Source organism: Lepidochelys olivacea (assembly GCF_965140295.1).
Source record: "Lepidochelys olivacea isolate rLepOli2 genome assembly, chromosome: 8".
Lineage (NCBI taxonomy): Eukaryota > Metazoa > Chordata > Testudines > Cheloniidae > Lepidochelys > Lepidochelys olivacea.
Window position 1 is genome coordinate 106718937 of NC_140418.1, and position 27896 is coordinate 106746832.

The following is a 27896-nucleotide window of genomic DNA, read 5'->3' on the forward strand; positions in this document are numbered from 1 at the left end:
ATTCAGCTACTGCCACCCCCCTGTGCCTGGCCCCTGCCAGCCTGTCACAGGCCACCAGCAGGCACTGCTTGGGGCAAGCTGGGGGCAGAAATCGGGGGTGCCCAGGGAGGGGGATCCCAAGGCTGCAGGGGGGCAGCCAGGCTGCCAGCGCCCGCTGGTGCCCAGTGTGGGGAACCCTGGAGAGGGGCCTGGGGTGTTGCCCCAGGCCTGGACTCAGGCCCTGCAGCTGGCGTCTGCACCGGAGGGGGGGGGTCAGGTGATCATGCGCGGGGGGCAGCCGGGGAACTGGGCTTGGTGCAGCAGCTGCCCCTCGCTGGAGCTCACACGGTCACGGAGCCGCCCCAGCCTGGCGGGTGCGTGGCCCAGGTGCGGCTCTCGCCAAGCCGGGGTCACACGGCAAAGCCCCCCCCCAGCCACGCAGAGCCCTGGGGCCGTGCCAAGCCCCCACGTGAACACCACAGTCAGGCTGTGTCTGCCCGGAGCCGCCCGGGGGCTGCCCTGCCCCAGCTGCCAGCACCCCCAACGCCCGCGGCGACCCATGGGCCAGGACTGGCCCCAGGCACGTTCCCGCCCGCAGGAGCCATGCGCAAAGGCCAAGTCCTGAGTTTTCAGAGAAAACTCGTTAGCTGCTGCCATGGACCCTGGTCGATACAACGGGCTCAGGTGATTACGCCGGGGGGGGGGCGTTAAATGCCTCCCCCCATGGGGCCCGGGCGCTGCCCCTCTCCAGGGGTGGCTGTGGCTCCTGGCGTGCAGAGTAGCGGGTACCATGGGGACCTACGGCTGGCCTTGGCGTGCTCCGCAGCCCCCACGGGCCGGCAGCCCAGAGACCCTTTGCCCCCTGCCGGGTGCGGGCGATGCCCATGCGCCCGCCTGTGTGTGTAGCCAGCAGGGGAGAGGCTCCTTGCACCCTGTGACCCGGCTGGGCAGGTGTCGGCGGGGCCAAGCAGCAGCAGTGGGTTGGGGCCCGTTGGGTGGAAAGTGGCCTGCTGGCAGGGCTCCCCGGTGTCTGTGCCCCGTGCCGCCATCCCTGTGCCAGGCACCGTGTCGGGGCCAGAGCAGGGCAACGCCAGCAGCATGGGAGGGACGCCTCCTATCGCCCGCACCGGGTATTGCACCCCTTTGCCCCGCGCTCACCCGGCGTGGGGCTGAGTCCGGTGCCTCTGCCTTGGCTCGTGCTGCCGGCCCAGGGCCGGAGCTGGTACCTCCCTAGCAGTGTGTCTGTGACAGGCCCGTGCCCAGGGCCGTGCTGGGGCACGAGGTGCGGGCACGGGCCGGCAGCCCGGAGCCCCTGGGCCTCATGCACTGCACAACCCTACTGCTGCTGCGGCCTGGCCCTGCCGGGACCCCCTGCCCTACAGCGGCACCCCAGCCCGCGCTGGCTGGTACGGGAGGGGCCTGGCTGGTGCCAGGGCCAGGTGCTGCTGCTCAGGGGCCACCGGTGCAGAGCAGCCCTGAGCCTGGCTCAGCTCGAGCAGGGAGGGCCCAGCCCAGCCCATGCACCAAAGTGGCTTAAAGCCCCCTTAGCACCCCCCCCCCACCACCCCGTCCCCCAACCCAGCAGCACAGTCGCCCTACCGGAGTCTCACACCACCCGCTCCCCTCCCTGCCCGCGAGCCCCCCCGCCCCTCGGCCGGCACCCACCCCACGCACACGGGGCCAGAGGGGTGCAGCGCTGGGGCCGTTCTGCATCTATCCCCAGATCAGGCTCAACGGCTCCAGGACCAGCGTCCCCCGCACCTGGGGGCCATGCCCAGGGTCTCGCCCCAGCAGTGGGGCCCGTGATGCGGGGGGGGGGGGGGGGCTGTCTCCATGCACCAGGCTGGCCTTGGCGTGGCTGCTGCGGCCGCCAAAAGGCCCATGCAGTGTCTTTCACAGGAGCACTTGTAGGGCCGTGGGTGCCCCCCTGGCCTACCCCTGGGCACCTCCAACCAGCCAACGCAGCCAGCCGCTCCTGCCAAGGCCCAGTCCCGCAGCCGGAGCCTCCTGGCAGGTGTTTCCAGGGCCAGGCTGCTGTGATGGAAGGGGAGATGCTGCACCCGAGCTGTGCCCGCCCTGGGCCCACAGCCCCCATGTTCCCTGTTTGCTACGCGCCCAGCGGAGCCTCCTGGGCCAGCCCAATGCCGGCCCCGGGGCTGTCACTGCGGGCAGCTCGCAGCCAGTAGCGCCAGGGGTTCTGGGTTCACAGGCCAGTGCCCAGCTTGGTGCCCAGGTGGGTGTTTCAGGGCTGGCAGTTAAAGGGCCCCTAGCCAGCTCCTGCCCCTGCGCGTGGGGTGGGGGAGGCTCAGGGGGACCAGCCTGGTGCCCCCAGGCAGGGACCGGCTCCCCAGGGGGGAGGGGGAAAGGGGATGAGGGGGGCAAGGTGAGCATGCCCTGGGCCAGGAGGAAGGGCAGCTGAGGCAAGGGCTTGGAGGCCGTGGACTCGTCCCTACAAACTCGTCTCCACCCACAGCGCTGGTGGGGCTCTTGGGCCCCATGGGCACGGCCCCACGGGAGGAGCCGCCCCATCGCCGGGCCCCCACTGTGTACAGGGCAAAGCAGCCTCCAGCCCAGCTCTCAGCCCATGGCCTGGGGGCTGCCCCTCGCTCTGCTCTGGCTCTCCGGCCCAGGCAGGGGGGACACGCCCTGCAGCCTGCCAGCGACAGCTGCGGGTACGGGGCACTAGCCAGCCAGGCCCGAGTACTGGAGTGCCCAGGCCCGGGCTCAGAGCTAGGCCCTGCCCCACAGCCAGGCCGTGGGGGGGCTACCTGGTGAGGAGGGAATGTGAGATGCCATTTTCCCAGCGAGCCCCAGACAAGCCCCCACTCCCGGCTGTGGGGACTTTGCAGCACAGCTTCTAGGCGTCAGCCCCCTGTCCCCAGGGGCTCCCCGCGGTCAGGGCTAGGGCAGCCCTCAGCTCTGCCCCGGACCTGGGGGTGGGCAGCCAGAGGCTCATGCTGGAGGCCCCACACGGGCTGGAGGGAGAGAGTGGGGCAGTTAAAGACCCAGGACACCCCCCGGCTGCTGAGTCCCACGCTGCGGGGCCAAGACGGGTGCGCAGGGGCTGGGCTGCGGGGGAGCAGTGGGAAGAGAGGGGAGGGAGGCGGTGCCCACGATCTGCTAGCAGGGCCACGGGGTGACGCACTGGGCTTGACACCGGTGTGACGGCGACACGCAGAACTGCCCAGGCCTGCACAGTGCCACGCTGGCGGGGCCAGATACCCCATCTCGCGAAGCACGGCCAAGGCTCCACGCAGCAGGGGGCTCAGGCCCCCCGGAGCTGGCACCTCGCAGGCCACGGGCAGAGCCATGCGCGGGCAGCCATGCGCAGGCCACGGGAGAGCAGCCAGGCCCGAGCCATGCGAGGGCCAGGGCTGGGGTCGGCCCAGGGGGGCCTAGCTCCTGCCCCTGGCCTAGGGGTGGCTAAAGAGTGGCCTGGCCCTCCAGCACTGGGGGGAGCAGCCCCCCCTCCCGCTCAGCCATGCCAGGAGCCAGGGGCCGAGGCTGCCCCACCCAGCCTGCCTGGGAGGCCACAGACGGGCGGCATCTCAGTGGCAGGCCAGCTGCAAGGGGGCGGGAAGCCGGGACTCCAGAACAAATAGTGCCAAGCCTCAGCCACCTCTGCCCCACTCCCTGCATGGCCCGCAGGGCCAGGGGGCAAGGCAGAAAGAACTGCCCCCTCCGTGCCAGAGCTCAGCAGGGTGCTAGGAGTGATCCCACACCCCAGGCTAATGAGGACACACACGGGGGCAGGGGGACAGGGCTGTATTTACAAGGACACACACAAATCCAGCATGTCAGAGCCCACCGGGCCAGGCCCGCAGGTGCAGCATGGCCACCCGCACGGCTCGGGCCACCTGCCCAGCTTCCCTGCAGCTCTCGCGGCCCCACTGCTGGGGGCAGGAAGCAGCGTCACCCAAGGCCTGCTGGCAGCACAGGGGTGTGGGGGCAGGCAGTGCTGGGAAGGGAACGGCTCTGGCTGGAATCCTTCCCCAGGCAAGGCCCTTCCCTGCCCGGCTCCCAGTCTGAAGTCGCGGCCCAGTGCTGACCCAGCCGGCCGCACTGCGCCGACAGGGCTCACGGCTTCTTCACCTTCTTGATGGAGGAGGAGCTGGAGGCCGACTCCCGGCGTTTTCTCTGCTCCAGGGGAGAAGGGAAACAAAAGAGAAGCAGGGTCAGCGGGGTCGGAGCACTCAGCCCACCCGCCTGTCTCAGAGCCGCTGCGGCCTGGGGGCTAGCCCAGCAGGAGCCACGCCATGCCACGAGCTGGGGCCTCCTTGACCACACAGCAGATTGGGCCCAGAGGCTACTGCCTGGAGCCAGACGTGAGATTAACCCTTCACCGAGCCCCAGCGTGCAGCTGGGCAGCTGAGCCCACTCGTGGCAGGCAGGAAATTCCCCTCCCAAGGGACATGGGCCCCCAGCTGGCAGCCCCAACGCAGGGCACGCTGCACGACGGCCAGGCGCGTTCTGCGTGGTACCCAGCCCCGTGGCCGATGCAGCCCAGACGGGAGGGAGAGGCGCGCCGTATCCTGCTGAAATCAGAACTGGAGGGCACAAGCGTGGGACGGGAGAGCTGAGCGCTCAGCTATGGAGCGCTCCCAGCTGGGCAGAGGCAGTGCTGCCCACACCCGGGACAGCACCCAGTCCCCAGGGGGCACGAAGGCAGCTAGCGAGACTCCTGCAGTCCAGGAGCAGAGACCCGGCAGACTGCATGGAAGCCTGGTGCAGCCAGGCTCCCCGCAAAGGCCACTGCTCCTCGGGGCTGCACAGGCCACCTGTGCCAGACCCAGCGGGGAATCGCACCCAGCAGACACCCCGCCCCGAACCCCCGTGTGCATGGGGGACTCTGCAGGGGCAGTCTGCACTGCTCAGCGTTAAAACCACACCCACGGGGATTTCCTCAGAGGCCTCGGCCCGGCTGCCTCTTAAGGCTCCATTTTCAGAGAAATAACAGGGCCAAAGAACTCGCCCAACAGCGTGAATAGAAGCCCTATAAAAAATCAAATCAAATCCTTGGAAATTGAGAGGCCCACAGATGCATTTAAAATCAAACCCCAGCCCGCAAACAAAGGAGCCAGGGCTTGGCGGCTTCGCTGGCAGGGCATGGAATTGATGGGGAAGCGCGTGTGCGTCTGATCATCTGTATATGGCAAAAGACCCATCTTTCAAATGTGTCACAAATTCATATTAATCACCCTCCTCTTGCCGTCCGTGGCATGGCTCCTCCAGTCGCCTTGGGCAACATTGGGAACGGTCTGGTTAAAAAAATGGTTTACATTATAATTTACACAAGCCTACAAGTCTAGCTGCTTTGAATGGCAAGGAAGGGTTTGAAAAGGGCTAAACACACACAGCCCAGAATAGATGTAACGTCTATATAAATATATAACAAGGCAGATATTCTAACTCCATCTGGAAAGAGAGAATGATTGATCTTAACAATGTAACTTCTAGCTTTCAAACTGGCTCAGAAAACAAGAAGTCAGCAGGAGTTCAGATAAAGGAAGCTTAAAAGTCAAATAATTCCGACTCTGAACCCGAGACTTCTTACACTCAAGGTCTTTTCCTTTCCCCATTAACGGGCTGACTTGCGAGCTTGGGAACAAAGCCAGGAATTCTGAGAGTCAACTCATTACGGATCAGTGAGTGGAGTCTGAGTCGCACAATTCAAAGGTTCTAATCTGGAGTAACTGGCTGAACTTCTGCTTGGAACTAATTTGTTCCAAGTTCGGCTCACCTTTCACCTCCCCAAGGCCTGCAGGGAAGTCCCTCCTGGGTCAGCAACACGCTGCACTGGGGGGACCCTGGCTTGGATTTAATGGCCGGAGCTGGACACCACCCCACCACGGAGGACAGCCAAGCTGGAGTGGTAGGGAGGACCCGAGGGATATGGCAGGGTTGCCCTGGCACCAGGCTTCCCACCAGCTAGACTCAGTGTCTCGCCACATATCACCGTGCAGGACAGGCTGCTGCCTCCCCACCCCACCCCCCCCAAAAAGAGCAGAGCACTCCTGCAACGTGCTCCCCTGAGCTAACCCGCAGCAGCTTCCCCTTGGCTGGCAGACACCGCCCCGGGCAGCTGCAGGGCTGGCAGGGAAGAGAGGCCAAGGACAGGCTGCTGCCCGTGGGACACCAGGGCAAGACCACCCCAGCATTGTCACATGGGTGGAGGGGTGGGACTCCCAACAGGATTCCTGCAGCCCCCTCCCCTCCCTCTGCAACGCACAGGAGAGCCAAGCCGGTGTCTCCCGGAGAGGAAAGGCCCTGCCTGGGCCAAGCTCCCACCTCACACAGCTGAGAGCGGGGTCACAGGCGACAATGGGGTCCCTCAGCACTAGCCCCAGGGGTCCCTCAGTGCAGCCAGCGCTGGGCTCTCAGCCCTGTCCCCAAGCTCGGCGGCGCTGCCAGGCTCCTTGCGAACACTCAGCGCCAACAGGGGCTTCCCAAGGAGGAAGGGTGGCCTTGGGAAGACGGTCCAGGCTGGAAGTCAGGGCTGTGCTCTGCCACCGACACCCTGAGCACGTCGCTTCCTCGCCCTGGGCCTCAGTTCCCCAAGCTGCCACACGGGGACAGTAACAACTAGCTCCCCCAGGAGGTGCTGGTTCGGGGGCTCAATCCATGCTGTGGGACCATGCCACCTCCTGCATTCGTGCAGCCCCTTTCGGAGCATGTCCCTGATCCTGGGAAGGGCCCTCGGAAGCTACTGGACTATAAACATTAGGCGACAGTCAGGCCGGCTGGTACCTGTAACACCCTCCAGCCACGCAGCAGGCCCTGCCCCAGGCTGGCTCAGCCCTTCGTCTGCCCCAGGGGCTCAGCCGGCTCTGCATGGAGAGTGCAGTCCTGCCAGGAGCGGGAGGCTGCCCGGTGTCCCTGGCAGAGCCCATCTGCGTGGCCAGGCTCCGGTATCTCCAGCATGGTGCCAAACCCTGCTCTGCCGGTGGCTGGTTATTCCTGTGCCCAGCAGCCCCCGAGCACACATCCTGCCAGGGAGTGGGCTGGGCGACAGACACGGGGGCAGCTCTGGTGAAGCGCTGGGTGCGCCTTCGCCCAGCACACCTGCAGCCAGCCAGCCGGCCGGGGAGCAGCAGCACAAGCCTGCTCTTCCCCCAGATACCCTTCAGCTGGGATGTGATTTTTTCCCCTCCAAAGGTAGCATAAAATGGTCACAGTGTGAATGCGCTTGACCTTTTGTCTTGGACTAATCTAATTGTGTCGTCTTTGTGTAATCAGCCGGTAAAGGTCAGAGCTGTATTTAACATGGGGGGCCCTTTAGGTACCGAATTTGCCTTGCAGTGAATTAACTTGATTATATTTCTTTCAAATATGCCAGAGACCAGGTCATTTTAACCCTCTCAATGCTGCCGGCCTCGCCTCTTTGTTTGCAATTCCAGGCAGAGGCACCAAGGCAGAATATGGCTGGAGACACACAAACCCGCCCGCCCCCCCACCATCCGCACTCCTGTTTGGTCTCCGGGGACAGCGAGTGTGCTGTGAATCCGCCTGGAATGGCTGCAGCCTCGCCCTTCCCGGACCCCAGGGAGGGTGGAGATTTCACGCTCCCACAGAGATTGAACGCAGCGAAGAAATTCAGAAGTCTCCTCTGCAAACATGAGCCTGCCTCAGCGGAACGCTGCCTTACAACTCCAGATTGTCACAGGAGAACAGGACATTACTCAAGTCCAGATGAACGTGTCACCTCTGTCGTTGACAGATAAGGTGTTCTCAACGCCTCGGACTACGTTCGCCTTTGGAAAAGGGAAAGGCCGGTCCGGTCCCGGGGCAGAGTATCTACAGCACGCTGTGCCCGGGGCGAGTTTCCATCAGGGAGCTTCGCCACCTCGGACAGCGCTCGGGGCTGCACAGGGCAGGCCAGGCTTGTCCTTTGGGGGTGGGAGGGCTGCGGACCCCCCAGGGACATACCGTTCACAGCACTCTGCACTGGGGGGCAGCTGCGGGGAGACAGGGGCCACTCCATTTGCTCAGCCCCGGACAGGGCATGCGCCCGACTTTCAGCTTTCCCGGGGCATTCGGCACCCTGGGTCTCCTGTCCCAGCGCTTTCACAGGCTCCTCCCCTCCAGTCTTCAGGCCCCTCCCTCCTGCCCACGCCCCCTGCCCGGGGCGTCGCTGGAGCTCACCAGGGGAGGAGCTCGTCCACGGCCCACAGCTCATGTCACGAGGTCCCACTCGCTTGCCTTTGCTTCTCCTCCCGCACAGGGCTGCGTCTCACCAGGGACAGGTAGGTACCATCCCCGCTCCTGCCTCTGCCAGCTCCCTGCAATGCCCCCCCCCACGCGGGGTGCAGGAACCACTGCCGGCCCACGCGTGCCACCAAGGGCAGGGCCAGGCACGGGGTGGGCACTCCAAGAGCAGACTTGGAGCCTCGGCTGAAGGGCGCGCTGTGCTCCCGCCAACGCTCGCCCCTGGAGGGAGAGACGGCAGAGCCCCCAGCATGGCTCAGAATGCAATCCCTGGCGCAGGCCTGAGCGGGGACCCACCTCCAGACGCCCCCATCTGCCTACTCACTGAGTTCGGGGTCAATGGTGCTCCAACCACATCGATGATCTGGTCCTTGGCGTCTCCCTTGCCCTCCTCCGCGCTGAGCCCGGCCTGCCCGTCTGCGCGGGCCCCCTCCATGCCGACGGGGCCCAGGCTGCCCGCCTTGGCCAGCGCCTCGTGCCGGTGACGCAGCATCTGCAACTCGTACTCGCAGTTGGCAAAGGCCTGCTTCAGCTCATAGAGCAGCACCAGGTCGCTCCGCAGCTCGTTGAACATCTGCACGATCTCCTCCGTCGGCATGGGGCTGAGATCTGGGGGAGCAAAGGGAGCTCAGAGCTGGAGACCCCGGCCAGTCCGGCCCTGGGAGTGGGGAGACACCCCAGCTCCCATGCCCACACCCACTGCTGGGGCCTCATTCCCAGCAGTTAACAGGGCTGGAGAGCTCTGAGGGCCCTGGCCAGGGGATTAAAAAGCAACCTAGCCAGGTCGGGGCCCAGTAGCCTTTCCTCTCTGGGACGCTGGTTCAAATCCAACTCCAGGCAGGAGGGCTTGGCCATGGCTTCCACCTCGGACCTGCGAGCTGAGTTTGGGTCTCAGGCCAGTTCCCAGTGGACAGGTGTTGACAATACAAACCCCAGCTGGTCCCCTTGTTGGTAGAGGCCCAGGACTGACATCCCCTCTGCCTCCAGGGCAGGACTGAGGCCATTAGCCTGGCCTGGATGCTAGCTCTGCTATTGCCCATCATGGCCCTGTGTTACAGCCGTGTCTCCCACGTCACCACCCCGTACCTAGATCCCACCCCCAGAGTGCTATGAAGAGCTCACAATTTCAGAAGAGCAACGCCTGAAGTGGGGGAGAAAATCCACAGGCCGATCCCTCTCCACGCAGCATTGCCTGCATGCCGGGCTCCCGACCCGGCTCCTTCCCCCTGCACCGCGCTGACCTGGCGTGTGGCCATGCCGGAGCGCACCAAGGGCAGCAGGAACTCTTCTACCTTAGCGGGGGAAGGCAGAGGTGCAGAACCGCTGCCATGAACTGGCCCAGGCAGCTCCCAAGGCTGCCCCGAGAGCGCAGGTGGGAGCCATGCTCTGCTCCAACTTCACAGGCCCAGCCAGCTTCTAGCAGCTCCTCTGTTGCAATGGGGCCTTTGCTACCTGCCCTGAGAGACTCTGCACGCCGGGCCACTGGGCAGCGGCCAAGGACTGTCCCCGGCCATTGCTCCTTCTCCTGCACTGAAGCTGTCTGAAGCCTGTGACCCCACCCCCAGCGTCCCTCATGTCCTCTCACTGCTCTCACAGCGCCCCCCAGCTTTCCCTGGATTAGCATCTGCTCTTTTAAGCCGGAAAAACAACCGACACACCTTGATTGTGTGGGCAGGATGGGGGGCTTTGTCGGTGCCCCCACGGGGATTCTATACCAGCCTGGCAGTGCTAGTGTGGCACGGGGGGGAACCTGTGACTAGGGCCTTTAGCGCTGCCCATAGCCAACGCTGCTTCCGAGGCATTACAACAGGCCACAGACGATGACGTCTGAGCACTAACAACGGCTAGGCCATGTAGTTACTGAGCATGCTCAGTGACCTCTGCCAAACCTCAGAAGCTTTGCTTTTTTGGGGGGTGGAACATTGCATGCTGGGCTCCGGCGCCCCTTCGGGTGCGCCGGCGAATGGATTTCAGCGGCTGGGCGCAGCGCAGAACTCTGTGGGCTGCGCTCCGGCCACCCCTAGCGAGGAGCGAGCATTGTATGTGCGACGCGAACGTGCCTCTCCGCTGTGAAGCCACCAGAGTTCAAGAGCGAGGGATGTGGGTTTACTCGCCGCTCAGCGGTGGCCCGCCGGAGAGTCACCCAGCAGGCCAGCTACAAAACGGAGCTGCACAGCCCCAGAGGCATTCTGGACTTGCCACCAGGAGCAGTAAATTAGGAGGAAAGTAAGCTTGAAAGCGAGCCAGGGCACCCCTGAACAATGCACATGCCATGGCCACTAGCACCCTTAGCAGGCACGGCTGAGACTGGCCTTCTCAGGGCTGTGCTTCCGCTCTTGATGGTTAAAACAGCCCAAAACAAGAGAGACAAAGGCCCTTTTAAACCAGTTTTCTTCTGGGAGGGGGGGAAAAAATCCCTGTGCATCTTGTTCTGGCTTTTGCCCTTTTTTAAAAAAAACGTAAAATATTATTTTAAAACCCATTCACATACTGTTATTTAAGAAACTGGCTATATTACTAGGGGAAAAAATAGCCTATCTAGACTACAAAGGCTTGCGCTGTGTGTCTCTTTCTCTCTAGCATGCCCCCTTTACTCACCTACTCCTAGTTCCATCAGCATCTGCTCCAGGGCTTTAATCTTCTTCTGTCCCACCGAGCTTGGCAGTTTCATCTGGAACATAAAGGTAACAGAGCCACACAGCTCCAAGTTAGCCCTCACTCACAGCCATCTAGTTCAAAAGGCAAGAGAGCTTTTCTTTTTATAGTGCAGGGGGAAAAAAAAGAAAGGAAGCGAGAGAAAGGAAAATCAAGTGGTAGAAGAGGGAGCCAGGGGCTGAAAGTTTTCAGACTAGGTCTGAGGGCAGGTATTGAAAAGCCTGGTCGTGAGGGCTTTTATTTTCCCTTGTGTGTGTGTGCAAGACGCACTGTTTTACAGCTTCCACATGTCACTGAATTAACAACAAAAGTTCTTCTTAGCTTCAAACCCGCTCCCGCAGCGCCTGGCCCATCAAAGGGCTCATTTACACAGCGGCTAATGTGCAATGCTGCCCTACTTTATTCGCTTTAGCCGCCTTGATTAGACTCATGCGCTAACAGACTCACTTCTCGTGGTCCCTGCTGAGCCCCAGACCTGTGGGATTCATTTACAGAGCGGGCTGTATAACAAAGGGAGAGACAGAGCGCACAGTTACTTGACTGGCGGAAGTGTGAACACACATTTACATTGGAGCTAAGGGGCTAGGGGAGTGAGAAATCATCAGGTGTGAGCTATGAAAGGGAATGCGAGTGGGCCACAGGAGGAAGAATGCATACACTTAGCAGGGTCTCGTCCGCATTCCCTTTGGGCTCTAGCTGCTCACACCAAACCAGCCCAAACACGCCGGGCGAGCAGGGCCGCCCAGAGGAGGGGGGGGGGCAAGTGGGGCAATGTGCCCCAGGCCCTGGGCCTCACAGGGGCCCCCACGAGAATATAGTATTCAAAAGTGTCTTCGGTGGTGGGTCCTTCAGTGCCGCCGAACACACGCAGAGCGAGTGAAGGACCCGCCACCGAAATGCCGCCGAAGACTCGGAGCACCGCCGGGTGAGTCAAAATGAAAAAGGCGCTTAATTAATTAAAGAGCCGCCGAAATTGCTTTGCCCCAGGCCCCCTGAATCCTCTGGGCAGCCCTGCGGGTGAGAACAGGATTCCAGCACCACACGCCAAGGGGCCAGCCACGCTCTCAGTCAGGGGAGTTTTGCTCTCACAGAGAAGGAAGCTGAGAAGTCCATAGTGCCTCCTATGCCTTGTCAATGCTAGGTGACCAGCCAGGATGGGCACGGCCCCCACAACACAACGCATGCTTCCCACCCAGACCACTGCGAGTTGTGCCCAGAAGGGACCAGCTACCGTGGGAACAGGGAGCTCCATCTCCATGCTCTGCCCAAGGTTGTCAACAGGCAGAATGATTCAGTGATGTGCTAGGGACCATGAAATAATCAGGGCTATCAACACACACACCAGCAAGGTAGGCAGGATGGCCTAGTGGCTAGGACACTGGACTGGGGTTCACTTCCCAGTTGCACCACAGACTGGGTGTGACACCTAGCGAGAGTCACCTGTGCCCCGGAGAATCCTTCCCTGACTTAGGGACCCACATCAGTCAGGAGTGTGGGGATTGCAGACACTACGATGATGCGTATTGTCACATGGCAACAAGGAGGGCCACGTGCAACTGGCTGAATCAGCCCAGACCAATGCACAGGATGCAAAGTTACATGTTAACTTTAAAACAGGGAGGAAAGGAGGACTTGTGGCACCTTAGAGACTAACCAATTTATTTGAGCATAAGCTTCCGTGAGCTACAGCTCACTTCATCGGATTGAAGTGAGCTGTAACTCATGGAAGCTTATGCTCAAATAAATTGGTTAGTCTCGAAGGTGCCACAAGTACTCCTTTTCTTTTTGCGGATACAGACTAACACGGCTGTTACTCTGAAACCTTTAAAAAGGGGAATGACGCCAGGACGGGGACACTAGTTAGATGGAAATTAAAGAGAGGAGCCACAGGGTAAAAAGCCTGCAAGCAGCAGGGAAACCCCGTAAAACCACTAGAGAGAGGCTCAGATTCAATTACACCCCAAATCAAAAGAGACGGTCGAGTGCCAAAAGAACGGCACCATGGCTGAACTGCAGAGTCACGGGGGCCATTAGAGGCAAAAAGGCATCTTTTAAAATTTGGAAATCCAACCCTAGTGAAGATAATAGGAAGGAACACAACCTCTGGCAAGTAAAATATAATCGGCCAGACCAAGAAAGAATCTGAGAAGCAACTTTCCTGTTAGATTCTGTGTCTTTAGAAACAAAAATTAAGTACCTGAGAAGCAGGAAACCTGCCCAGCAGGCAGCGGGATCACTAGCCAACAAAGGTGCTAAAGGAGCACTCAAGGAAGAGAAGGCCATGGCAGAGAACCTAAACGAATTCTTTGCAGCAGTCTTCACTACAGAGGATGTGGGGAAGATTCCAACATCGGGGCTGTCCTTATTGGGTGACAAATCTGAAGTACTGTCCCAAATTGATGTGTCATTAGAACAAGTTTTAGAACTAACTGATAAACTAAACAGTAATAAGCCACTAGGACCAGATGGTATTCAGCCTAGAGGTCTGAAGGAACTCAGATATGAAATTGCAGAACTACTAACTGTGATATGTAACCAATCGCTTAAATCGGACTGTACCAGATGTCTGGAGTGCAGCAAATGTAACAACGATTTTTAAAAAGGCCTCCAGAGGCGATCCTGGCAATTATAGGGCAGTAACCTTAACGTCAGTACCAGGAAAACTGGTAGAAGCTACAGTAAAGAACAGAACGATCAGACACAGAGATGAACATGATTTACTGGTGAAGAGTCAACGTGGCTTTTGTAAAGGTTAGTCAGGCCTCACCAATCTTTTGGACTCTTTCAGGAAGTCAACAAGGATGTGGACAAGGGGGATCCAGTGGATATAATGTACTTGGATTTTCAGAAAGCCTTTGACAAGGTCCCTTACCAATGGCTCTTAAGAAAACTAAGTAGCCATGGGATAAGAGGGAAGGACTTCTCATGGATCAGTAACTGGTGAAAGACAGGAAACAAAAGGTAGGAAGAATTGGTCAGTTTTCACAGCAGAGAGTGGTAAATAGCAGGGTCCCCCAGGGGTCTGAACTGGGACCTGTGCTGTTCAACGTATTCATAAATGATCTAAAAAAAGGGGGTGAACAGCGAAGTAGCAAAATTTGCAGGTGATACAAAACTATTCAAGATGGTTAAGTCCAAAGCAGACTGCAAAGAGTTACAAAGGGATCTCACAAAACTGGGTGACTGGGCAACAAAATGGCAGATGAAATTCAAGACTGATAAGTGCCAAGTGATGCATACTGGCAAAAAATAATGCCGAAGATACCTATACGATTGGTTCTAAAGGAGCTGTTACCACCCAAGAAAGAAAATACTAGAGTCACCAAGGATAGTTCTACACAAACTTCAGCTCAGCGAGCAGCAGTGGTCAAAAACAAAATGTTAGGAACCATTAGGAAAGGAACAGAACATAAGACAGAAAATATCACATCTCTGGAGTGCCCACCCCTCGAATGCTGTGTCCAGTTCTGGTTGTTGCACCTCAAAAAGGATATAGTGGAACTGGAAAAGGTCCAGAGAAGGGCAACAAAGATGATCCAGGGCATGGGAAGGCTTCCATCCAAGGAGAGACTAAAAGGATTAAGGCTGTTCAGCTTAGAAAAGAGACGACTAAGGGGGGATATGACAGAGGTCTATAAAATCATGACTGGTGCGGAGAAAGTGAATAGAGAAGCGTTTTTTACGATACAAAAACCAGGAGACACCCAATGAAATTAGTAGGCAGCTGTTTAATATGAACAAGAGGAAGGACTTTTTCACACATTGCACAGCTAACCTGTGGAACTCATTGCCATGGGATGTTGTGAAGGCCAAAAGTACAACTGGGTTTTAAAGAACTGGAGAAGTTCCTGGAGGCTAGGGTTATTGATGGCTATTAGCCAAGAGGGTCAGGGATGTAACCGCATGCTTGGGGTGACCCTAAGCCCCCGGACTACCAGAAGCTAGGAGGGGAAGATGGGGTGGATCACTCCAGAATTGCCCTGTTCTATACACTCCCCCTGAAGCTCTGGTACAGGGCACTGTTGGAGACAGGGTACTGGGCTAGATGGACCATGTGCTGACCCAGTATGGCCGCTCTGATGTTCTTATGATTCTTCAATCATGAATCTACAGATCTGGCAGTGGGTCAGTCTGGAAGGAGGGCTCCAGCTGGGTGGCCTGGGGGCACTGGGTTTAAGGAACAGTTATATTTAACCACCTGGACATGAACAGAACCCTAATGAAGCTTGTAGAAGACACTCAATTGGAATGAGTTGCAAACCTCAGCGAGGATAAAAAATGTCGGGGAAGGGAACCTAGAGAGGTTAGAGACAGGAACTAACAGACTGAGCAGCTACTACATGCAAGACAAAGTAATCCACAAACCCGTATCCTCTGGGAAGTGGGTGTAGCTGAGACACATGCTGTGGTCAGAGAGGCCGAACGCTGGACAGGAGTTTGCAGTGCTAGACGGCAGCTCAAAAGGCCAGTGTCACTTTGAGGCTGCATGCACTGAAGGGTCAGATCTCGCAGCTGGGAGGGGTCAGTCCCTCTTTCCGCAGCTCTGCGGGGTGTCCTGCAGGCCCCACGCTGCTGGAGAGACATCGGCCAACGGGAGGGAGCTCAGAAAAGAGCTACACAAATGATTAGGTGACATGGGGGAAAGGAAGATGAAAGGAGCCAAACACATCTCATTCGTCTGGGAGACAACAAGCAGGGAACCACATTACAGCTGGCAAGTGTGTGACTAGTCTGAAAGCCAAGGAAGAAGAGGAATTATTCAGTGTGCTTCACACGGGCCCAACAAGGAGGGACAGGGAGGGCTGGCAGACTGCACAGCAGGAAGATGTTCCCAACTGCAGGACGGATGAAGCTGTAGAACAGAGGAAGTGGGGTATATCCCATCACTTGGGAGCTTTAAAACGAGGTGAGACAACTGGAAAACACTGTGTAGGGGCCAATCCCCCGCAGGGAGATGGGCTGGAAGATCTAAGAGGTCTTTGTGACTCCCAGCTCCCACGACAGAAAGTGTTTACGGGGAACCCATCGCCGAGGAATTGCAATTCTTTCCCTCTGTTTTCTCTCTCGACACAGAGTTCTGTAGCTACGTGTTTTCCACCTCACTGGAGCCCTGGGCACCATGCCTCAGCCTCACCTCTAAGGCCTGCACTGGGGCCACCATCTCTAGCCAAGACAGGACTCCTCTGCAAGCCTGCCACACCCATGCTGAGCTCCACGCCAGCTGGCTGCATCCTGACCCAGGCAGTCCCACAGGATAGCTGTCACCCCGCCCGGCAGCCCTGGCCTGGCTGGTTGCTAGGGACATGCCATCAGAAGCAGGGGCTTTTCTATAAGCAGCAACCTGGTGCCCTATCAGCAGCTCCGCTGACTGTTCTGGCAAGGCCTTCGGCTGTAACTACACACGCTCCTGGCCAGAGGGTGCCTGGGAGCACTCAGCACCTTCTCGCTGTCAAGCTCTTCAGTCAAAGCTACTGGGAGGCTAGAGGGTGGGGGCAGGAATGGGGGGCACCAGTGGACCCAGACCTCCCTGTAAAAGGCGCGGAACGGCAGCACAAGAGGAACAGGGCTGTTTGGGTTTGCTTTGGCTAAAAACACATTAATGAAGCTTCCCTTTAATTCTGGGGGAGGATCTGCTCTGTGAACAGGAAGGCTTCATCGGCTTCTCAAAGCAAGAGTATATTTTAATTTTACCATCATTAAAGAAAATGTTATGATTTATGTGGCTGCTGTCGAACTAATATCTTTAAAATTTAGCTGGCTAAGCCAATTCATCTTTAAGACTGATGAAGGTTGATTGCTCTCTATGCAAAATGTATTAAAACTAAATGAGGAGTCTATTACTCACACGCCGCTGATAATCTGTTAGGTCGGCTCCGTTAGCTATGCTGTCTCCTAGCAGGGGGAAGCACTGGTGCCCGGCGTGAAGGCGAGCGGGAACACGCATGAGCCAGCCCTGGTTTGGGCTTAAACAGCCATGGGTTTTAAGCAGACACTGCTTTGTGAGAGCTGCATTACCCAAAACAATCCAGAAGGCCAAAGGGAGATGGCAGCACTCCCACCAAGCACTAGTGACCAGGAGACATGCTGAGGTTGAGGACAAAGGGACAAGCATCAGTCTGGCTCGCTGCTGAGCCTGCAGCGATAGGGTCAAACCCCGCTCCAGGTCTTGGATTTGTGCCTGGTCGTGAGAGGTGCATCTTTAACCCGAATCTGCAGACCCCACAGGTCCCAGCATGCAATGCTGCATCCCGAATTGGAGAGCTGGGCTACTTGGCTCACAATAGAGCACTGCATGCTGGGATATGTCGTGTCTGAAGATCACACCTGTATTAAAGAGGAGGGTGCTGAGAGGCAATCGGCAGGCCTGGCCCTCGAACTCCTAATGAGTTACCAATGTGGCCCCGGGCTGAGCAAGGCTTGGGCACCCCCCCTGCAGAACACGGATGAGAAGTATGTCCCTACTCGAGTTTAAAGGGAGAATTCCCAGAGAGCAACGACAGCTTCCTAGGTGAGTGCAGTTGCCCTTTTCGTTCCCTCTTCAGAGGAAGCGGTTCTTGTTATTTATTATTTGTAAAGTCCCCCTATCACAACAGCCGGGAATAGATTGCTCTAGTCACAAAACTGATTAGCTGGGATTTTGGAGGTTAATATATTTTGGATGCTTTCCTCCTCCGACAGCATCTCCTTATAGCTCTTTTAGCAACACAGCCCATGCTTATAATTACACCAGCACCGCTTTTGATTTAAGGACTGCAATTCTTTGTCCTTGCTATAAACAACCTGTGCTAAGCGCATGAACTGGGTGTATCAAGAGAAAAATAAAAAAAGGGCAACACACCAACGTGTCACTCAAAGCCGCACAGCTACAGTACCCGCACCTCCCAAGACGGAAACAAGGGCGCTTGGCCTGGGCCCCCGGTTGCTGGGCAGGCAATGCGCCTGGCCCGGGAGCTGCCTACTCACCATCGCAGGAGGGCATGCTGGGCAGTAAGTGGGTTATGCAACGAACAGAGAGAACCAAGATCACTTTTGTAGCCCACGTCCTTGCTGGAGCAGTCCCTTGAGTTGGTGGGGGAGAGGCCTGTCCAAACCTGGGCACTGAAAGACTTTGACCTTGGTCTCAAAGCTGAGCACCTGAGGGCAACAGAGTCACCTGCGCCTCAATTTAGGGCCGAGCCACACCTACCCAGAAACTCACGGATTCACGCTGATTACTGCGAGGCCTACTGCAGATTAACGAATTTTGTCAATTAGTGATGAAACACACAAAACATGGTAACAAAGAGGCAAGGACGCAGCCTGGCAAAACAGACTCGGTTCATTTGAGTTTTCTGCGTCGTTTAGTTTTCCCAATTTACGATAATACGTCAGAGCAGACCAGTAAACTTCCTGGAGTATCGCTTGAGGAGTAATGAAGTCTTAGTAACACGAGACCTCACCACAGAGTGCCCAGGGATTACACTGGTGCTGGGAAGTGGTTACTGACTGCTGTCTGCTGGGGGTCTGTACAGAGAATTAACAAGTTTACGGATTAACAAGGAAGGACTCAGCGAGGTCCTGCTCAGGATGATTATATCATATTGGATGCTCTGCCATTGCCTGCTATAAACTTAGGACTTTCGTTATGAATCTGCCATTTTCAGAACCTCATAACTTTCTCAAAAACTCTACTTCTGGGGCTGAAATTTCCATGCTTGGTCTCTCACTAAAATGGTTTTGGTTTGTTTTTTAAAGTTTGAGTAGCATTTATTAAGTCATTTCACACAAGTTGTTCCCTGTTTTAATTCAATATTAGAACACATTTTTCCTCACGCTGAGTTTTGCCATTATAAACCTTCAGCATTGCTAGCCCTGAGGACTATGCCCTTCTACCATTTTGCAAAGTAAGTTACAAGCATTTAAAGATTCAGTTGTGTGCACACACGCTCGTAATGCTGACAGACACCGGGCCCTCATTAGCACTGCAGCTGGCCTCTACAAGGAAGGTTTTCAATGCAGAAAACTTTCTTCATAGCCAGCTTTCAGTGTGAGAATGAGTTCTGCGCGGACGTCTTTCTACTCCTGCAGAGCCTGGAGGTTTGCAGGAGGAGGGAGACCAAAGCTGCACATGAGTAATGCTCTTTTGTTCTGGGTGGCATAGGAGGAGGTGTAAGGGCAGCCTCTCCCATGGGGTGCAGGAGCAGGTAGCTCCCTCTCTCCCACAGCTTGAAGGAACCACAGGAGGAATCTAGCAAATCTGGAATTTTAAACAACAGGGAAATTAAAATACAAAAATGTACGATTATGGGACTGAGCATTTAAACTCAAGAAGGGAGGAAATGAAGACTGAATGTGCAATCTGACCTTGGCCTCCTCGTGTGCATACATTATAAGGTTTTAATTAAACAATCATATTCTATTTCTCAAATAAAATGACACTTTTTCCCCCCGTACAGCCTCAGATCCACTGTGTGGAATCCTGTCGTTCTGCACAGTGATGTGGATGAGCCAGAACAACAGAGTTCAGGAAGGTCATTTAAATGATAAGACAACAGCAAACATACTTGAATGTCATTTGTACTATCTGTTGGCACACAGGATAGTTCACAATTAAATTACAGTATGAACTCTCAGTAGCTATGCATCGGTATCGTGTACAATACCATCAGTACAATACCATCTGGGGTAAATAAGCTACTATTCAATATACAAATGTTCTTAGAAACAAACCTGTGAGTGCTGATTTATGAAAATTATTATTTTACAGTTTCCTTGGCTTGAAGGTAAACCTATTGCTAACTTTCAAATCAGCTGTGAAAAAGTACAAATTCTGTACACCATAAATTCTTCTAGGAAGTGACGGAAAAGGTTTACTAGCGAGATTTCCTTTCAGAGATTGCAAAATCTTTCTCAAGGGTGTGAGAGAGACTCGGAACCAAGGAAAGAGGAAGTTAGCTCAGCTTCCAAATAACAGATATGGAAAAAAACAAGAAATAAAAAAAATCCCTTTGAGATGGAGGACACTGCGTTGCCCTGATACATGGTTTGAGTAACTACAATCAGTTAGAAAACTGCGCTAGTGTAACTATCTCCAAAGGAAATGTTTTGTTTCAATGTACAATACTTCTGGAGACTACATTATTAACAAAGGATGCTTTATAAATAACTCACCGTGTACCCCAAGATGGAGGGAAGAGATGTAGACTACATGATGATAACTTACGGTAAGAATAAAAATATACAGTACAAGATGCTACAGACTTGTAGCAAAGGTTGAAACAAAGCCATCGTTATCTGAGAAATAACGTGATCATGACGTGAAAGACTGTATGACAATGGATGTGCACAACAGGATTACAGCTGCACACTCAGCCTTAACTTGGGCAATTCTTGACCTCAGCACAGGAACTGCCAGACTGGATCAGGCCAGTGATCCACTAGTCCAGTATCCCGTCTCTGACCCGGGTTGGTACCTGATGCTTCAGAGGTAGGCACAACAAATCTTGCAGTTGGATGTTATGGAATAAACAACTGATATTCTCCCTAACCATGTCAGGGACAGACCCTGCCAGTTCTAGATTGCCTGACACTGAAGCAGGAATGTGCATATCAATTCCATGTTATTTTAATCCTTGCTATTGTAACTCTGCATGATCTCATTATCTACATAACATTCAACCCTTTTCGTATTTCCTTTTAGCAATTTTAAATTGCCTGCCTTTCAATTTCATTGACTGCCCCCCTTGCTCTTGTATTCTGAGCAAAGATGGACAGAAGAACTTGCTCTACCTTCTCTAGCCCATTCAATATTTTGTATCCCTTTATCTATCACCTCTTCAAAAAAAAAAAAAAAAAACACACTCCCAAATTTTCCACTCCTTATTGTGACATTCAGGTACGTTTTAGATACATATAGGTATTAAGAACGCATGGACACGTCCACACATCCCTTACTAGTTATACTATATATAAATATTACTCCTGGGGGAATTCTGCGTCATTGCGCACGCACAGAATTCATGTCTCCCGTAGATTTCTTTGCTTCCCCGCAGAAAAATGACTTTCTGACAGGGAAGCAAAGGGAAGCTGCAAGAGCAGTCACACGCCACTCCCTAGCTGCGCAGGCACATGGTTTCAGGCACCCAGAACAGCTGGCAGAGACATAAATCACCTCAGGGCTGGGAACACCCCGGCCAGTGGCTTCGACCCTGAGCCGTGATCAGCTGCTAGTCCCAGCTGGGCTGGAGGCGAGAGAAGACAGGACTTCCTCTTCCCCTGCAAGGAATGGCTGGGTCTGTGTCAGACCCACCCCCAGAATCCTCCTCCAGCTGCAGGAAGCTCAGCATCCTCCCCAGCCTCCTGCCCCCATCACTCCTCAGCTGCGTGGGGAGGGGTGACTGTGTGGGGAGCTGCTCCCCCATCCACCCAACCCCCGGGGCATCCGGACTTCCCATACACAGACACCCTTGCCAAGCCTCACCCCATACACCCAGAAACCCCCCTCCATACCCAAACCCCACTGCATTGAACCTCAACCCCTGCATCTGGAGCCCCCTGCCTCTGGGCCCCCATCCCTGCACCCAGACCACCCCACAGTGAGCTCCCTGCACCCAACCTCCCACCCTGACGAGCTCCATCCTCCTGCACCCAGACACACCCTGCTGAGACCTCCAAACCCACAGACCCCTGCACTGAGCCCCAACCACCTTCACCTGGAAGCCCCTGAACAGTCCCATCGCCCCTGCACCCGGAACCCCCCTCCCCACAAGCCTCTGTGCATCCAGATCTCCCCCACACCTAGACCCCTCACTGAGCTGCCTGCACCCAGACTGTCCCACACAAAACCATCTCATCCCACACCTGGATCCCCCCACTCTGAGCCCCCCACACTTGGATCCTGCCTGGTTGAACCTACCTGCCCCACACGTGGTGCGTCTGGCGCAGCAGGGCAGGGCCCCAGGGTGTTTCTGGGACAGGCCCAGGCCTTGTGCTGTGTCAGGATCGGGTACAGCATCACCACTGAATCCGTGTCCCTGGGGTGGGGGTGGGGAGGCTGTAGGGTGATCTTCCACCTGTGTGTAGCCAGTGGCCTGTGCTCCCCACTGCCATGCTGGAGCCTCTGCATTTATTTACTAACAAATAAAACTTGCAGAATTTTAAAATATTGTGCGTAGAATTTTAAATTTTTTTGGCGCAAAATGCCCTCAGGAGTAATATAATACACCCACTGGCACATTCCACAGGCATGAATTTGGATCAACCTGCATAACTTGCTCAGGCCCTCATCACTCATGGGTAATGTGAACACCACAAATGCAAACCAACACCTCATCATAGCACTAGGTCCATCCTGCATTTTTCCCCTAAGAAGAGTAATGTCTTGTACCGAAGTCCATTGAGGCATGCAGCCAGGATTTGCACCCAGTGATTTCCCTACAGCAGAGGTGCTAGGAGAAGCGACAGGAACATTTCAGCTATCTGATCCATAGGACGTTTCAGACTTGGAAACATATGCTTTCCTGCCTGATACGGATGTGCTGATTACCATCAGCTTATCTTACCAAGATGCCTCGGAGTGCAATCAATACTAAACAAATAAATTATTAATTGCTTCAAGTAATTAAATTTATCAAATCCAAATAAATATAACTGATATTTTATGTCGCTGCTTTCTAAGCCCAGGCTCTGAAGGGACGATATTGATCAAGGGAGGGGAGACAGATGTTTCACATGTTAGCAGCTGATGAGGTCTGGGTTTGCATTAATGTCATGCAAGGAGCAGAGTCAAGAGCCTCTGATGGAGAGTAAACAGGCAGCGTGCTTGGCCATTTAATTGTGGGTCAGATCAAATATGAAGAATAAACATTATAAAAGACACACATACAAACCCCCTCCCCCTGCCCCGATCTTTCACGGGAAGCCTCATTCATCTTGGAGCTGTGGCAGAAACCCAACCCCTGCCCCCAAAGAAAAAAAAGCAACCACAGTAAATTGTAACTCATTAATCAGTGCTAAGAAAATGCTCAGCTGGCTAGTAAATATTTAAAAGCCAGTGAGGGCGAATATTTGAATCAATGGGAACTAAAGCTGTGTTCAAAGTTTTTCTTCCCCTATTTCTTTTTTAATTGGCCTGACCGGCAATTTGTCTACAAGATTCTAGTTAGCGGGTAGCAAGTCAGCTTGCTGGCTGGAAGCCTCGTTTGGAGGGAAGTGCCCGGCTGTGAACTAAACGAGTGAGCTCGAGAGTCCCTCAGAGCATTCTGCGGATCTGAGCGCTCAGAGAACTCCTTTTCATCCCAGGGTTTTGCTTTGTCCCCAAAGGAGACAACACTTAATTCTTTCTCTTCCAGCCAGCTGGCCCCCCCCCCACACACACTTAACAACAGGACAATAGCACCAACTCAGCCCCCAGCACGGGGACAGGGCTGTACGCTCCCACCCTTCCTCCTAGCCCGTGGCCAAGTGCTCTGTTACTGCAGGGGCCTGCTGCCGCATTAAAACAACTCCTCGTCATTCCTAGACAAAACTGTTATCGTGGAGTTAAGGCTGAGAGCACAGATAAACAATTTAGGGTAAAATACATGACAGAGATGTTGTAATTATCCCCAAACCAAGCACAATAAACCCAGGAAATTCAGAGTTAGAGGGTAAGCTTGAAAGCAATCCAAACCCACTAAGGTATGGACATGCAGTTACGACACCCAAACCTCCTTAACTCTGCCCTGCAGCGACACCATGTAATAACCATATGATTAGGATTAAGGCTTGTTAGTGCTTGTTAGTGCTTTGGTGCCTGGAAAAGAGTCCAAGGATTTTTAAAGGCACATTCTAGTTTTTCTTCTCTTTTCTCTCATAGCGTCGCACCCCCAACCCCCAGTTTCCTTCCCTCCTGTCTTCCCACTTCTCCCTGCACACACACCCCACCCATGCCTCGTTTCCTCTGCAGCCTAAAATCCCCCTCCGAGGAATTCACAATGAATCGCACTTTTTCAAAATGTCCAGCCGGTTCCAGTTGTTCTCAATGGGACTGATGCTACAGGCTGCCCTCAGTTAGGACACCCTCTTTTAACATGGCCACTGACTCCATGCTACCCTCATTCAGGATGGTAGCTCCAGACACCAGGAAACAGCAAGAAACTCTGTGAGGAGCAGGTGACAGGAGACCATCTCTGCCAATAGCCTCCGTCCCACCGAGAACAATAGGGGCTTGCAGCCAGTGTGAACGAAGGCAGCTTGTGGGATTCCCTGACGATTATTCTTCAGCCTCTGCAGAAGGAGAAACGATCAGCTATGAAGAATAATGGCAATAAGTGAACACTGATCCTAAAACAAATGTCTTTATATGCAGGTGATGCACAAGATTTCAGCGAGCTTCAACTAGATGGGAAGTTTGAAAAGTCTGTGTCATTCTATTATTATGACCACTAAAGACAAATCAAATCCAACTCTGGAGACTTATGTTCTTCAAGGACCAGGTTAACATTAATCTTAAGGAACTAAACTATTAGTTTCAATTAACGGATGAATTCTAAGCAATCCGTTCTACAGCCAAAAAGTAAGTGCTGTCATTTTGAGGAGGATCAGGGGCATTTTTCATACAAAACAAAGAAGTTGAATCCCTGCTCTGAGTGCAAAATTCAACTTAGCCTTAATTGTGGAGTAGCAACTGGTGCCTAATAAAACATAACATAAAAGATACATCTGACTGTAAACAACAATACCTAGATCTGATACAGCTCTTCTCACAGAACCCTGTAGGAGCGGCCAGGCTTACCAAGCAAGAGGACTGGGTGAAGGGAGAGACCACAGGGGCAAATCTCTTACACCCAGCCTTGCCAGTAAATACTGGAGCCTCGAGTGCTTTGTACAAACGCTGCCCCTCGCACCAGAGCGGCTGCTCCCCCTTGTCATGTTCATGCTGTGGGATGTGTCCAGGGCCTGGCTGAGAGCGGTGTACAGAGCAGAGAACTAAAACCCCCAGGTCAGCAGAATTTGCAATTCCACGTTCATGCTGCTTAGCACTGTTACAATGCCTTACAGGTTCGACCGTGCCGCAAACACGTCAGCTCGTGAATCCTCAGCCCTCCCAAGCGAGTGAGCCCCTTAGCCCCATTTTACCTGTAGGAAAACTCAACCAAAGAGGTTCAAGTGAGTGGGCGAAGGCAGCAAAGGGAGTCCGTTTCAGAGCCGGAATCAGGACTCAGAAATGCCCAATTCCCACGTTCTGCCCCTTTACCCTGACAGCCCTGCCCTCCCTATCCGGCCGGAGCCCACAGCACCCGTTGCCATTCATGTGGGCCTCCCATCCGGCTATTTGGCCTGAAGAAAGTGGCTGGCTCTGCCAGATGGTTCTGTCACCGACATGGTGTTGCTCAGCTTTGCTTCCAGTTAAAAAAAATCCAGCCACCCCTTATTCGTTTTCAAAATCCAGCTCAATCTCCGTAAATGACTCTATTTATCTTGGTGCCAGAGAACGCATCTGCCATGTCTCCATGAATCTTCACACATGTACCAGAGACTGTGACCACCCGACTGCATTGCAAAGCTGAGGGCAGTGGCAGCTCCTCAAGAAATGGGATCCCCACAGCTTGCACGCCCCTCCGTAGCCTGCCTGAGCCAAGCCACAGCTAACACACACACAGCCCATGGGCGCCGCACAATTCCCCAGAGACGGCGCTCTGCTTCCCCGTGCATTTCATGCAGGGGCTGAACATCTCTCGACATCCCCTGGAGCAGACCAGAAAATTTACCAGGCTAGACAAAGTATCTGCTTGCCCCCCATCACCATGACAACAATAAAGTAACTAAGGGTGTTTTTTACTTGCCTATATAAAAAGATGCTCTTTTCCCAGCAAATGGGATTTTGTAAGGCTGATATCGAGGCCCCTGAGAACAGTCAGTCACACAGGTGGGTTACCTGGATCACTACTCCCCAGCCTCGTGCTAGGAGAGAGATGTCGACTCTTGCACATAAAACAATGCCAGGGTTTATTACTTCTTCACCCTGAGGGTGAAACAGGCACCTGGAGCTTTTCGAACCAATATTTAGTGAAGTTAAAAAAAATTATGTACCTGTGACAGACCAGCGTGTGCAAGGCACAACAGGAGAATCTGCCCTCAAAGGCATCTTACAGCAATGCACCAACATCTACACTCTAGGAGGCGTATTACATTCGGCTGCAGGCTCTGTTTGGGCCAGGCAGCTCCCCTGGGCTTTGCTGGGTGGGTCTGACTGCTCAGGGGACGGTGACCAGTGACGAGACACCGGCAGGGTCAGGCATTCGCATACAAGAGGGCCTTTGACTTTATAAAGTAAAGCAGAGCTGGCCTAGAGCTCAAACACAGCCAGCGTTCCTGGCTACAGCCCACACTGCTGCTGGAGACCAGACTCTGCTTATGTTAGAGGCAAGATCTTGATTTTCCACAGCTGTAAAAGGAGAATGGATAGGAGCAGAGAGACAGGGAGAAAGATATTAACAGCGGCCCCAAAGGGCCAGGGCAGCAGCCTACCCTCTGGCTTCGCAGCGTGACACCTGCAGATTTGAAGTCAGGAAACTTGATGCCAGCAGTCTCAGGAACAGCCTGAAAGAGATTGAGACAGGATGTGTTGACGGAGGAAACGCATGGGGTGACACAGAGGCTATCTGAAGGGGAAACACCATTTCCTGACACACAGCCACCTGCCAGAGCTGAGGGAAAGGAAAATCCCAAGCAAACCCCATAGAAACCACTGAGGAAAATACTCAGCTCCAAGACATCTTTGGAAAACACAAAGCCACCTTTGTGCAATGCTTTCCACTGAGTCAGCCAACCACCACAGAGGGTGTGAACCCCAACCAACACACCTCCAGTGGGTGAATGCGGCCACATGACCCGGGTCTAATTTAAGGCCCAGCTTAGCAGCTGAAGGCACTCAGCACTCACAGGATCTGGCCTTTCTGCAAGCCTTATGGGGCAGGAGCCAGGCATTCTATGATTTGTACAGCTCCGAGCACTCTCATGTGGTCCCCTATATAATAAGGACTGTTCTCCTTGATTGAGGCCTGTATTTTACTATGTATTAAGTCACTTATTTGCAGCTTTTCCTTTCCCTCCTCACACTCTGACCACAGCTTGCCTCTCTGTATTGCTTGGAAGGTGCTCACTGATGAGCAGGGCACCCGATTTAGCAGGAGAGGTTTGGTTGGTTTTTTTTTTTAAATGCAACTGAGGAGAATGCTGTGCGACTGATCAGAACATTCAGTGACCTGCCTTTTTAAACGACAACTATGCCAACCTGAAGATATTAGTGGGAATAAATCCCTGCAAGATCCTTTCATGTTGGGCTTTCACCCTTTCTGCCCCAGTGACAAGCTCCAGAGCTGTATTCTACTTCCCATAAACTCCCCCTAAAGTTTCAGATGGAGAAATCTCTCTTCTCTCACTTGAAAGTCACCAGGATATTGAGTCACTTCCATCGACAGCAGCCACATTTCTATGCTGGAGGGAACTGCATTTCACAAGCAGGTGCGTGATCCCCAGACACACAATCTGCTAGGCCCTCTGGGGTGAACGAGTGCAACGGAACCACTAAGGCTCGATGGGAAATACACCTGTAGGATATGATCTGGTGGTTTGTGTGCTCTCCCTGCCAACCATGTCTCTCTCCTGCTCACTCGTATGCTCCCCCAAAGGAAAAGCCATCTCAAAGTCCTGGCTGCCCCCGCCACAGAATCAGTCACGCTGCTCTCTAACCTCATTTCTCAGAGGCTCTCCGGTTTGCTCTTGCTATTGTTCCTGGATTGAGACTACAAGGACAGCGACTCAACTCCCCGGGTTTCCTGCTAACAGTCACCACCTGAGTCAGAACTCTGCAATGTGCTGTACAATGCATCTCACCTCTTGCCCCTGCCTGGCCAGCCCAGCACCGTGCTGCATGGGCAACGGGCCTGCCAGGCAGTAACGGCACTCACAGTTAGCCCTAAGCAGGGAGTATTTGACCCAATAACTGGGTGACACACAAGCCAAATAATCAATCCCTAAAGGCCCCAGGCACTGTTGTTTCTAAATGTCGTTTCTAAATACAGGGATGGCCAAAG

At 54.6% G+C, this 27896-nt stretch overlaps 1 protein-coding gene across 3 annotated transcripts in view; it reads right to left on the reverse strand.

Annotated features, from left to right (window-relative positions):
• Positions 1 to 3727: 3727 nt before the first annotated feature.
• DMAP1 (DNA methyltransferase 1 associated protein 1) overlaps positions 3728 to 27896 on the reverse strand; it is a 48900-nt gene continuing 24731 nt past the window's right edge. For all 3 annotated transcript variants that reach the window (XM_084637628.1, XM_084637627.1, XM_084637629.1), the window contains exons 8-11: positions 26329 to 26400; positions 10783 to 10855; positions 8510 to 8793; positions 3728 to 4116 (exon numbers count right to left, since the gene is read on the reverse strand). In XM_084637628.1, coding sequence (XP_084493754.1) covers positions 4057 to 4116; positions 8510 to 8793; positions 10783 to 10855; positions 26329 to 26400 — 489 coding nt within the window. In that variant the 3' untranslated portion in view covers positions 3728 to 4056. The remainder of the gene's footprint in view (positions 4117 to 8509; positions 8794 to 10782; positions 10856 to 26328; positions 26401 to 27896) is intronic.